The following is a 14514-nucleotide window of genomic DNA, read 5'->3' as shown; positions in this document are numbered from 1 at the left end:
TATATAAACCACCTGGCATGTTTAAAGAAGACAAGGATTTCTTACAACAATGGGTTAAGATTCTAAATAAATGCTCTTTGGATTTGATGGCCCTACTAATTATGAAATCCAATGCCACTATTAAGGAAGGAGAAACTAAAATTACTAATCTTATGGAAAACATTATGAAAGACACAACTTCTCCTACCATGCTTGAGACTCTTGACAAAAAATGTAGTGATTTATATAACCAGGTGAAGGAATTTAAAATCAAAAAATTTGATAGAGACCGCAATGATTATCTGTCCAATCGAGTCTACCCATGGCTATTGGACAAAGAGCAAGCCCCCTCTAGGAGAAGAGTCAGTTTTCATCCTCAGTCTGCAGATTCCTCCACAGAGGAAGACCCAGGGAGGACAACTGAAAGCTCTGAAGCCTCTGACACACCTTCTTTAAGACGATCTAACAGACAAAGAAATATGAACCGATCATCTTCCAGGTCTTCCTCCACTACTACTTTTTTTCGACGGGGCCAAAATCGAAGACGCCTGACTTGATTGTCAATCTATCCGATTACAAGTTATCAGATTTAGAAAGGTCAGTAGTAAATAAAGGTCTATCATTTGTTCCCACCCCAAAATTTAATGCATTCCGAGCACGCATAGATTTATTTAAATTGTTTAGAACCATCCGCCTAAGAGAGGTTTTCACAAACAGCATACCCAATTCCACCATAGATCCCTTCAAACCTAAAAGCAAGTTTTGCCCCTCCACAGACAGCATACATATCAAGTGCTTTGAAAAAGTAGTAGAGAGGGACTTCAATAAGTTAATTACCCACAGACAACCATTCCATTCTAATTTGTCTGACATTGAAAGAACCACCTTGAACAAACTGAGTAACCTTAAAGAGGTAGTCTGGAAACCAGCAGACAAAGGGGGAGCTATAGTGCTACTCAACAAAAAAGATTACATTAAGGAAATCAACTGCCAGTTATCTAATAGTAAATTTTACAAACCTGTTGCTACAGACCCCACTAAACACATACAGTCCCTTATTAGGGTTGTGTGCCAAGAGGGATTATCCCTGGGATTTATCTCTTCTTCTACATTTAAATATCTTCAGAAAGAATTCCCTAGAATACCAATCTTTTATACTTTACCAAAGATTCATAAAGGTGTTATTCCCCCCCCCAGGCCGACCCATTATTTCAGGTTCCTCTTCAGTGTTGGAACCAGTCGCTAAATATCTGGACTCTTTCTGCCAACCCTTTGTCCCTCTCTGTGATTCCTATATCAAAGACACTAAGCACTTCATTAATATTATAGAAAACCTCAAAGTAGAGGAGGATAGTGTTTTAGTAACTATTGATGTCACCTCACTTTACACCAACATTCCATTAGATGAGGCCCGTACCACCATAGAGAATGTCCTCCATAACAGAACCAAGTTACATCCACCCACACATTTCCTTATGGACCTGTTGGATATAGTTTTAGAGAAAAATTATTTCCGTTTTCAAAATCAATTTTACTTTCAGGTCTTTGGTGTGGCAATGGGCAGTCCATTGGCCCCCTCAATTGCCAATTTATTTATGGCAAATTTAGAGAACACTGTATTATTAAATCCATCTTCAAATATGTATCACACCAATATTATATATTATGGACGATTTATTGATGACATATTCATGGTATTTAAATCAACCGAGGCCGCAGTAGGTTTCTCTAATTGGATCAACACCATACATACGTCTATTAAGTTCACCAGCCATTTCAACCTGGCACATATTAATTTTCTGGATGTCACAGTCTATAAAGATCACAATAAACTTTTAGTCAAGAACTTTAGAAAACCCACAGATAAAAATTCTTATCTTCATTACAACAGCTTCCACCATTTTAGTTTAAAAACCAATCTTCCATTTTCACAGCTCCTCAGACTTAAACGGAACTCAAGCACCAAGGAACAGTTTATTCAGGAAAGTGTCACTTTAAGCCATGAGTTCAGAAATAGAGGCTACCCCAAACAAGTAATAAGGAAAGCATTAACCAAAGCTGATAAAATAGATAGGACTACCTTACTGAAAGAATGCCCCAAACCCATAAAAAATCAAATTATTTGGACACAAGAACTATCGCACTATTCCAAACAGATTACCAGAATCATCAGAAAACACTGGCATCTTCTCCAAGATATTCCAGGTTGCCAAAAACCACCCATTTTTGGTAATAGGCGTACTAAAAACATAAGAGACTTGTTAATTCATACAGATTTAACTACTACTACTACTACACCTAAAAGCACTTTGAGAGGCCATTACCCCTGTGGACGCTGTAAATGCTGTCCGCAATCATGGAAAACTAAGGAGGTACACAACTATAGGAACAAAGTGGGCACCACACTCAAACATTTTTCCAATTGTAATAGCAGTAACCTTATCTACCTTCTAACATGTGACTGTGGTTTGTGGTATATTGGAAAAACAACCAGACCTTTGAGAATTAGAATGTCTGAACATAAATCCAGAATAAAATGTTTATCTACTGAGTCCCTCCTATATTCACACTTTACACAATACAAACATTCACCTAACTCCTTTAAATTTTGTGCTCTGGAATGCATCATTCCAAAACCCCACATGGACTTAGAAAAACTACTATCCCAAAGGGAAATGTATTGGACCTTTAAGTTGAAAACCTTTTCCCCTCAGGGACTTAATGAGTCACTTAATTTTAGCTGTTTCCTTTAAGTTTCAAATTACCCTTTATAAACCTGTGGATGAACCTACAGAAGTACTCGCAGTGTGAATGTACTACTAGCAGAGTCATTTGTTGTAAATGCTATCTGGCATGATGTGAGTATACATGTTTGTTGTACGGATTATTTTTACTTCTGTAATTTTGCTGGAGAATACTTGTTACTCTATGTTATGTTATATCTTGTTATAGATAAGAGTCTAGAGTTGCTGATTACTTCAACTCCTGAAGAAGGGGATCTCTTTCCCCGAAACAGGGTACAAAAATACCCGGGCACCCCTGTTGAATGCCATTCGGACTTCTCCTACAGAGACTTATTTTGAGAAGCAGTGCTCCATTTTCACTGGACTTAATTTGGATTTATTCCATGAAGATTTTTGAGAGTGGTGCTCCATCTTCAATATAGCCTCATGACTCTATGCTTACTTTGTGTATGATTTACCTCATTGTATGTATCCCTTAAGCCTATATACAGTGGTACCCTTGTTTAGACCTGGAACTGTTACATTTGAGAGCGGTTGCTCCTTTTGATTTTGTTTTGGGCCACTGAATTGAGCTATATACTCGGGATTTTGTTAATTAGCATACTATATGCTCTTTTGACATTATATTTTGACATTCTACATAGACTGTTTTGTGTTTGTACTGATACCCTACAAGTACTCTGGGATATTGTATAGAGGATCAAGTCCAGCATGACCAGAAGTCATCGTGGATGGTGGCTCTGAATAATGAGTTGGCTGGATTCAGTCTGCTTTGCAATTTCTGAGTGTTTTGGGTCTGGGGGCAGGGCAAGTGCTCAAGTGGCGCATTAGGGATGTCTATGCACAGCTGGACCTAGAGAACTTCAGCCACAAGGTTTTTAGCTTCCCACAAAAGGAATACTCATTTAGAGCACTACCTAACTATTCCACTTCCTCTACCCTTAAGAAGAATATATACTAGGGCTAGGTTTGAACAACTTGGTATTATGGTGCAAACCGGGTGCTACTGTAACATCCCAAGAAGTGAGAGATTCTGCGTCTGGGGAGAACAAACAGTGGAAGACATTGAACATTTCTTAATTGACTGTCCAGCATACACTGAACTGCGAGACAGATATTTACATCCAATATTATCCAACTTCAGGTCCCCCAACAGAAATGATATTCTGACATCCCTCTTGCAAGGGCAGGAAAGATCCAGCATAATCAGAGTAAGCCTTTTTATTCTGAAGGCTGTCAAGAAAAGGGCAAATTTCCTGAAAGAAGAACCAGGAAAATAAGATTCTGACTATAAATTGAAGGTCGGCTGCTGTCTTCACCTTGTTGCCTTGTTTTTTTTACTCGTGTTCTATTTTGAAATGGTCATATGACTGATCAAATAAATAATAATAATAATTATTATTATTATTATATCGCTGGTACCACCAAGTCAGAAGGATGGATCTTATCTACATATCCAATCATGTAGCAAGTCCACAATATATTCTGAGACTGCTTTGCAGTTTTGATTCCAGCATGCAGATATTATAACTTCATACCTTTGCGGACCCAGTCACCAGTATGAATATTGATAGTGACTCCCACTAAATTGCTGCTGCGTTGCCTTTTCTCCCAAAGAAAGTCAAGTGCTTTCCGTGCATATTCCTGTAAAAAACAAATAAGCAAACAACGCTGATAATTTTCTAGCTCAAAATAGAGTTAAGAGCAATATGTTGGTTGAGAAACTGAATAAATTTCATATACATCTAAATTTAAAGATCTAAACAGTTGCCAGAAAGACAACCTCAAAAAGAGAAAAGCGGCCATCCACCTGCAAGATAAAGTTTGTTCTGCGCTATCGATATGGTAGAAGTGGGCAACCTACATCCCTCCAGTTGTTGTTGGACTCCATCAGCCCAGTTAGCTCCAGTAATCAGTGAGTTCGGTACAGTAGCTTTCAGAAGAGTACAAGTTGCCTATCTCTGTGATAAGGGATATAGCCCTGTCAATACTTGTGTCATTGGGAAATTTAGGTATCATCTTAACTGTAATTGATGATCCTTCTAGTCTAAGTACTAGTTGTTCTTCATGGCTTGAATTAACAAAGTGACGGTCACAAAACCTCTGTGATATCCTCTAAAATTTGTTATCTACTACAGATAAAGAAAATGCTAAACATCAGTTACCTAATTACTCACATATTCAGATTGTGTCCAACCAGTTCTAAATCGCAAACAGCTCCACCAGCAAAAATAAGAAGCTAGAAGAGAGTAAACATCTTTGGCATCTTTGGATAGTGGAGAAGAGATATGAAGTATTGATTTTGTATTCTGCTGTCTCCCTGCTATTCCATCACAGCAGTAGTCAACTGCACATTACTAGTGGTACCACTCAAGAGTTTTTTATTATTATTATTATTAATCAATTTTATATACCGCCACTCCCTGAAGGCTCAGAGCGGTTTACAATATACATATGTGATACATTACATTTAAAATCAAAGAAAAATTTCAATCAGCAAAATTCAAATGCCAGCTTAAATAAGTAAGTTTTACAAGCTCTACGAAAAGATAGCAAGTCTCGGAGAGCTTGTGTTTCCGCTGGCAAGGCATTCCACAGGTAAGGAGCCACCATCCTGAATGCTCTATGCCTAGTAGACAGGTGAAAGGTCCTAAAATTGGAAACTTCAAGGAGATTCTGATTGTCTGAACGGAGTGATCTCAGGGGTTGTTAGGGGGTGAGGCGGTCCCTCAGGTACTCCGGCCCCAGCCATATAAAGCCTTAAAGGTAAGAATCAGCACTTTGAAGGTAATCTAGTACTGAATCGGCAACCAGTGCAGTTACTGCAAGATTGGAGTTATATTATTTATTTATTTACAGCATTTATATTCCGCCCTTCTCACCCCGCAGGGGACTCAGAGTGGATTACAATGTACACATATATTGGAAACATTCAATGCCAATTAGACATACAACGTATATAGACATACAACATATACAGAGGCTATTTAACTTTTTCTGGCCACCAGGGGAGCTGTCACTTTCATTGTCCATCTGCGACACTGATGAAGTACTTCCGCATTCCCCGCATGCTTTTGCTGGAGTGCTTTTTGCTGGAGTCTTTTTATGGCCTCATAAATTAGTTAATTAGCCTCCCCACACATAAGTGGTACCTAATTTTCCTACTTGACAGATGCAACTGTCTTTCGGGTTGCAAAGGTCGACAACAAGCTACACAAAATTGGCCGGAAGCTCACTCCGACCCGGTCTGGCTTCGAACTCATGACCTTCTGGTCAGAATGATCTTAATGCAGCTGACACTCAGACAGCTGCACCACAATTCCAGTGACACCTCGCTGGGACCCCAGCAAGAAGCTGGGCAGCAGCATTTTGCACTAGTTTAAGTTTCCAGATCACCGACAAAGGCAGGCCTATGTAGAGGGTGTTACAGTAGTCCAACCCTGAGATGACCGTAGCCTGGATCACCATGCCCAGGTTGTCCCTGGACAGATAGGGAGCCAGACGCCTAGCCTGACGCAGATGGAATAATGTGACTCTGCTTGCAGCGGAGGCCTGGGCCTCCATCGTCAGCAAAGGGTCTAAAAGGATTCCCAGACTCTTTACCAAAGATGCCGGGCATAATGTCACGCCATCGAGGGTAGGCAACCTGATCACTCCTCCGTCCGGCCGACCCAACCAAAGGATCTCCGTCTTCGCTGGATTCACCCTCAACCTCCTGGCACGCAACCATCCAGTAACGGCTTCAAGGCATTGATGGAAATTATCGGGTGTGGAGTCTGGTCGGCCTTCCATCCTCAGAATGAGTTGAGTGTCATCAGCATACTAATAGCACTCATGCCCAAAGCCACGCACCAGCTGGGCAAGTGGTCGCATATAGATGTTAAACAACAGGGGGGAAAGGATAGCCCCCTGAGGGACCCCACATTCAAGAGGGGCCCTCAGAGTTTGCACCAAACAACATCACTTCAATAAAAGAGATCAAAATGTTTGTTTACTTCAGTGATGCAAATACAAAGTAAGCTGAATGCATACAATTCATACACATACAAATTGATAGCAACAGCTTATCAAAGAGAAATGCTGATTGTAAATAACAAAGAAGGCTGCTGCTCACACCATCTGCTGATTGAACACATAGGAATCATCTACAAATACTGGTGACAATGTAGCACACACCACAATGATGATAAACTATATAGCTGTTTTGAATATTTGTAACACTGTTTTCAAATATGCACAAGGAAGCAACTGACAAGTTTTCAGTAAAACAATTTTAGTTATCAGTTCTGAATTAGTTTACCGATCTATATAAATAAAAATGTAATGTTCGTTTGTGAGATTAACATAACTCGAAAACCACTGGACGAATTGATACCAAATTTGGACACAAGACACCTATCAGGCCAACGAGTGAGCATCATTGAAAAACACAACGGAAGAGACTTTAAAAGCCAAAAAACAAAAATTACATTACAATGCATGCACAAAGTCACACACACATATATACGCAAACACACATATACACACGCAAAACACATATACACAGACTGGGCCACAGCAACTCGTGGCAGAGGATGGCTAGTCTATATAAATAAAATTGTAATGTTCGTTTGTGGGATTAACATAACTCAAAAACCATGGGATAAAATGACTTCAAATTTGGACACAATATACCTATCAGGCCATTGAGTGACCATCACTCATAAAAACACTAGAAAACACAGCAGAAGAGACTTAAAAAGCCAAAAAATAAAAGACGTTACAATGAATGCGGAAAACCACATATGTACACATATACACATACATACACAAACAAAACACATATACAGACTGGACCACAGCAATGCGTGGCAGGGGACGGCTAATGTTAGAATAAATTCTACCAAATAATCATTTAGAGAGAAAGAGAGGGAAGAAAAATACTTCAACGAAGTTCAACAAAGTACACAAGGAATGATTAATTATATGTTATCAAACAAACCTCAAATATTGATGCCCCTGTGAAGCGGCTCAGAGCAGCAAACTCTAAGATCAAAGTACCAGCACAAGCCGTGCAGGTATCAGTTTCTGTTCCTGTCCGTGCCTCTGGACTCCTTACGCCAAATTTTAAGTTCACCTAGAATAAAAATGGCAAAGTCTCTTACTACTTATACTGCCTATGAATTCAGATTAAGCAGATTAGTGGTGCAGGTTGAACAAAGTAATTTATAATAATTTTCTTTTCTTTTAATTGACATGTTTTTTTAAATAATCTTGCTTTCCATATCTCTCCCCATTCTTTTTCAGCTATCTTTGTGCCTACTTCCTCCTCTCATAATTCTCTTAATGTTAGTCTTTTCTTTTTTCTTGTGTCTTTAATTAGTATTTTATATATTTTACTTGTTGTTTATGCTGCTGTAATTTTTGTTTGGGCTTGGCCTCATGTAAGCCACAACAAATCCCCATTGGGGAGATAGTGGCGGGGTATAAATAAAGTTTATTATATTATATATTATTATTGTTCCTTTTAATTGTTCACTATTTTCTTTTTTTAATCCTTTTATTATCAATTCCTCAAATTTTGTTATTTGTTTTCCAGTTTTATTTTGGATCCACCAATTTTTATTCCATTTTCCTAATTGAATCCAATGGAGCCAAGAAATATTTATTCCTCTCATTTTTACTTTTTCCATTTTACGTTCTATCCAATTTCCTACCCTTTTTAGTTCCCTTTTTTCTAATTCTTTATCTAAAGTTCCTTTTGGTTCCTTTGGGAAATCTTTTTCCATTATTATTCGTGTTAAGACCAAATTCTTATTAATTAGTTGTCCTTTATGTTTGCTCCATATTTCCATTGTATTTCTTAACAATATATTTCCCATCTGAAATCTCCTTTAAAATATATTGTCCTTTCTCTACTCAATTGCCTTACTCCCTGCTTCCATCCATTCCAAACCTTCTCCATCCATCATCTTTTCTACTACATATCTTAATTGGTTTGCTTCATAATATTTTTGTATATTCGGTAAGCCTAAACCTTCTTTTTGGGGCTTTTACCAAAGTTGTTTGTTTAATCTGTTCTTTTTCTCACTGTCACAATATATGTTTATCCTTTGTTACCATTCCTGAATTTCTTACATAATGTTATATCCCCTTACTCCAAATATCGGGTCTCTCTCCAGCTTCATGTCTAATATACAACACAAGTAGATGTGAGACTGGAGAGAGACACAAAATGCTGAAAGGCATGGATTTATGATTCCCACAATTTCAGAGACATTTGGATTCCTACTGCTTCAGAGATATTCCAAAATCTTGGGGGGGGGGGGGGGGGCGAATCTAACATCCAAAACACTTCTGTTCCCAAATATTTTGGATAAGGAGGCTCAAACTGTATTATGGTGAAGAAATTCAAAACATATCAGTAAAGGTTTCTCCTTGACATGAAGTCGACTCTGGGGGGTGGTGCTCATTTCCATTTCTAAGCTGAAGAGCTAGCATTGTCCATAGACATCTCCTAGGAAGATGTTCAGAATAAGTGTTTCTTCAATGATGTAACAGGGAAACATCATTTTTTTTCTTAATGTGTCAGAGACCAGTACCATATTTATGCCCACTGGTTAGAATAGTTCCTAGAATTTTTTCAAAGAGCAGTAACAGCTCATATTCATGAACTTTCAGTAGCACTGTTCTGAATACAGGGAAGTCCCCAGGTTACGAACAAGTTAGGTTCTGTAGATTTGTTCTTATATTTAATTTGTATATAAGTCAGAACAGGTGAAATTTTAAAGTGTAACTTCATCCATTTTTTAAAAAGTTTTGGGTAGTTGTGCCATTTGTTTTGCTGTCTGTGCCCCTGTTCAGATTTCACCTCACTTTTCATCCCTGTGATAACTGGAGTTTGAAATTTTTGTGTTGTTGTGGAAACAAGGATTGGTGGTAAAGCTTCAGTGGAGATATCTCTTCCCCTTAATCATTCTTTCAGTATTATATTTCCCTTCCTAGAAATATATTTTCTCTCATTTCCTGTTGTCTCACCCTCCATGTTTCTAGCTAGGATTCGGATGTAAGTCGGATGTTTGTAACTCAGGCCCTGCCTGTACGTTCTTGCAGAGTTTGAAGCAAAAAGAAATCTATTGGGTAGTTTTCTAACTCAGTATGTTAAATATTGTAAATGCCTGTAATTCTAGTCTGGGTGAATTTGAATGATAACATTTCCTATCCAACACACTGTGTTTGAAGTTATAGTTAAGGTTATAGAAGAGAGAGACTCATTAACCTCTACAAAACAGGAAGTCACTGTGGAGAATCCTGGGGAAAGTGACATTACACTTTATGTGAAATGTATCTCAAATGAAAAACAAAATTCCTAACAAAAGATTGCCGCAGGCACTGCCAGGCCATCAAATGCTAATCAAGGTGGTCAGTTGAAACATTCACACCTAGCTCCATGGTCATTCCCTGGTCATTCCACAGATATACAAGGGGTATTTTTTAAGTAAGGTCCGTTTTGTTGTAGACACTAGTAGTTCGCGCACATACCGCAACAAGCGTGTGCATCGTGTACCGGCATGCCTCGGGAACAACTGTGCTCAGTTTCCGCTCTGTAGCTAACCTGTACGGTTCTGTTCTGTGCTTTAAAAATGTTTAAGACTATCAACTCACTCTCCGCATGTGAGGTTCGCTCAGTGATACGGTTTTTGTCAGCAATGAACCTGCCTGCTGCAGAAATTCATTGACAGATTTGTGAAGTGTACGGTGATACTGTTATGAGTGAAAGCAAAGTGCGTAAGTGGGTACAACAATTCAAAGATGGCCGTGACAACGTCCATGATGAGGTCGCCCTTCTTTGATTACAGTGAACTCTTGGTTATCGGAGCAGGCGGCAAGTTTTTATGAAGAGGGTATTTTAAAATTGGTTCAGAGGTATGATAAGTGTTTGAACAAACTTGGCAACTATGTCGAAAAATAGAGTGAAGTATGTACTTTCTGAAAATAAATTTACTTTTTTGAAATAAACTTTCATTGTGTACTTATGTTCAAACGGGTCTTACTTAAAAAATACCCCTCGTATAAACTCATTTTCCTAGTTCCAAAAGACCTCACTACCTCTGAGGATGCTTGCCATAGATGCAGGCAAAACATCAGGAGAGAACGCCTCTAGAACATGGCCATATAGCATGAAAAAAACTACAACAACCAAAAATTCCTAACATTGCCTAATAAAAAAGATAGCAGTAAGTCATATTATACTTACTCTTGGGTATGGGAGACCACTGGTGGTGTTAAAAGCTGGAAGAAGCTTGTAGCCCAGAAGTTTTGCCATATGGAGAAGTTCCCCGTTGTACCACTGCATAACTTCACCTTTCTCTTTGAGCATAATTGCTACTGAATGCCCACCTAAAAGTCCCCTAAACACAAACAAAAGGTAATGCTATTCAGAAACTATATCAGATTCTGAAAATATTGATGTCAGTCATGGGAATGCTCAAGGATGTAGCTGTGAGAGAAACAACTAGAAGGCCGTGGTCAGTTTGCCTTAATGTTGCATAAATTATAATAATAATAATAATAACACTTTATTTGTACCCCGCAACCATCTCCCCAAGGGACTCGGTGCGTCTTACATGAGGCCGAGGCCGAATACAACAATACAAGCAAAACAACAACAGTACAAGCAATTAAAATAAAACATAGACAATAAAATATACAACATTATCAATAAGACAACACACAATTAAAAACAGTGGGAAGGTCAAATGTTAAGTTAAAATGGAAAAGCTGGAAGAGACCACAAGGGCCATCCAGTCCAAAATAAAAGTGGTACAGTACACGAGAAAAGGGAACAACTATTGTGTAAATTGTTTCCAATCCTTAAATAATACTTAGCAGTTGCATCTATATCATTCATGTTAAGAAATCAAGAACAAAGGTAATGGAGAGTGGAGTGCTGCATCTGATTTCTACAGAAACCACAGAACCATGGACAGCTTCACGGTCCATAAAGTTAAACAACCCCTTTAAAAATCATCTGAAGTAAGTGACCATCACCACATTCTGAGGGATACATGATTCACTTTCAAGCTTCTAAACTTTTAACAAAGACAGATTTTAAGAACACGTGAGCAATCTCTAAAGACCAGAAGCCAGAGTAAAAGTGCTGAATGACGTCTTTAGCACACCCACCAAGACTTTTGCCCTTTACAATGACAAGAGAGAACAGAATTGTTACAGAAAATAAAAAGAGGCCAAAAAAAGAAAGAGAGATATCATGTGTGTACATGTGGCTTACGCAATTCACAAAACATGGCACTTCTTAGCACAGTCCTGGGATTTTAGCCTTTTAAATAGACAAGCCTGACTATAGTATGCTCGTGTTTGCAAACTGGACAGTTTAAGTCAGGGGTCCCCAAACTTTTTAAAAAGAGGGCCAGGTAATAGTCCCACAAACTGGGACGGATTATAATTTGAAAAAAAAAAAGAATAAATTCCTATGCACACTGCACATATCTTATTTGTGGTGCAAAACCACTTAAAAACAATACAATAATTAAAATGAAGAACAATTTTAACAAATATAAACTTATTAGTATTTCAATAGGAACTGTGGGCCTGCTTTTGGCTGATGAGTAGGATTGTTATTGTTGTTGTGTGCTTTCAAGTCATTTCAGACTTAAGTTGGCCCTGAGCGAGGGCCGGGTAAAAGACCTTGGAGGGCCGCATCCGGCCCCCGGGCCTTAGTTTGAGGACCCCTGGTTTAAGTGAAACAAAAACATGCACTATGTCAAATGATGCAGAAATGCAACATATATACAAATAGTATATATGCATATATACAATATATATACAGTATATATACATATATACAAATAGTAAAAATAGGTTTTCAAATTATTTTATCGATTGAGGCTTTCTATTATTTTTAAACACTTATAGAACACTAATAATAATAATAATAATAATAATATTTATTTATTTATACACCACCACCATCTCCCCCAACGGGGACTCGGGGCGGCTTACATGAGGCCAAGCCCGAACAACAGAGTACAATAAAATAAGATACAAATGGTAATAAAATAAACAACATAGCATTACAGTATAAACATATAAGCATATAAACAATATACACAAAACATAAAGAGAAAAAAAAGCTGTAAACCAAGCATAATGACATCTATTGAAGATCAGATTAAAATATGTGAAAAGAAATAACACATGACAGGTTGCTAACATAATATCATTCCTCCTGTCACATAAAACTTACCCAAGGACTCTGATGTTGGTTTCAAACACTGATACTACAATATCATTGTCTAAATTAACATCTCTGATCACTTTTGTAACAGCATCTTCAAACTCTTTGGTCTTATTTAACACCTGAAAAACAATTGTGAATGTGAAATAATCTGCTCACTAGCACTGAATCAGGTTTACTAGATAACTATGGTACACTATGATTAAAAAGAGAAATCTATTAAAAGATAATTCAAAATAATCCAGAAAAGTATAGATATAGTCAGATGGGCATTTAAGATCCCTATTTGCATAAAACACTGGAATGTCTTTTTTGAAGTCTGGCCGCAGGATAAATTGGACTTGGGAATTTACCACAGGACAAATTGTCTAAGTCAGAAATTTAGAAGGAGAGATACCATTACTAAACTGGGCAAATATTACTCTGGAAGAATGAAGATGAATGCACATCTTATGCAATTCAATAAGGCATCATTTTTTAAAAAGACACTTAATTTTTTTACGAAGGCATATTCCTAAATCTTGTAAAGCAGACTGGAGCAAAATTGTGTTCCTTCAGCCATGATAAGCTCTTCCAGGAGAACAGTTTATTAGGTCAGTTAATATTGTTACTCCCCAAATTGAAGATAGAGGGCTAAAGCAGATAAAATGACGGTTTACCTATAACTCAGCCTGTGGTTTGAGGCAAGATATCAACCAGGGAATTCCCATTTTATACACAGACAATACAGTAAGCCATCTCTAAATTAGAACTGGATTATATGGTCATTGTAGACTCATATAATGCAAATTGAATTGCACTGAACTGGATTCCATGCCAGTAGGGTCATTTAATGCAAACAGAACTGCACTGAACTGGATTCAGTGCCAGTACAGACTCACATATAATGCAAACAGAACTGCACTCAACTGGATTCAATGCCAGTACAGACTCATATAATGCAAAAAGAACTGCAATGAACTGGATTCAATGCCAGTACAGACTCACATATAATGCAAACTGAACTGGGTTATATGAGTCTACATTCACATATCCTGTAATCCAGTTCAATCCAGATACGCTGGATCTCAAGATACTGTCATATAATCCAGTATCTAATTCCAGATTATTTGATTTGAATATGAGTCAACACTGCCAAATAATTCAGTGAAAAGCATATCATCTGGATTCAGAAACTGGGCTATATGGCATTGTAGATGGGGCCTAAATTTGCATTCTGAAACTGGATTACATGGCAGTGAAGATGGGGTCTAAGACAGGGGCTTTGATGGAAAGGTTTGGTAATTACTGCTTGGCACGTGGCATCTTCTCTTAGGCTCCACCTATACTGCCATATAAAATCCAGATTAACTCATTTGAACTGGATTATATTAGTCTACGCTGCCATGTGATCTGGCAATGTAGAAGGGGTCCGAGGCCAAGACAGGAATTTTGGATCTTTTGAGATTGGTCCAAATTTGTAGACTAACAGGGAACCACCATTTTATCTGCAAAGAATCAAAGTAATAAGATACAAAAACTATCGTAATGCATATTGATTAAAACAGACTACTA

At 37.9% G+C, this 14514-nt stretch overlaps 1 protein-coding gene across 2 annotated transcripts in view; it reads right to left on the bottom strand.

Moving 5' to 3' along the window:
• Positions 1-14514, bottom strand: part of EDEM3 (ER degradation enhancing alpha-mannosidase like protein 3) — a 66672-nt gene that overhangs the window by 37659 nt on the left and 14499 nt on the right. For both annotated transcript variants that reach the window (XM_060774500.2, XM_060774501.2), the window contains exons 5-8: positions 12970-13082; positions 10960-11113; positions 7705-7839; positions 4262-4367 (exon numbers count right to left, since the gene is read on the bottom strand). In XM_060774500.2, the coding sequence (XP_060630483.2) occupies positions 4262-4367; positions 7705-7839; positions 10960-11113; positions 12970-13082 (508 nt within the window). The remainder of the gene's footprint in view (positions 1-4261; positions 4368-7704; positions 7840-10959; positions 11114-12969; positions 13083-14514) is intronic.

This window comes from Anolis sagrei, chromosome 4, assembly GCF_037176765.1.
Source record: "Anolis sagrei isolate rAnoSag1 chromosome 4, rAnoSag1.mat, whole genome shotgun sequence".
NCBI classification, from domain to species: Eukaryota; Metazoa; Chordata; class Lepidosauria; order Squamata; family Dactyloidae; genus Anolis; species Anolis sagrei.
The sequence above is the reverse complement of the archived record's forward strand: the minus strand, read 5'-3'. Positions and strand labels throughout refer to the sequence as shown.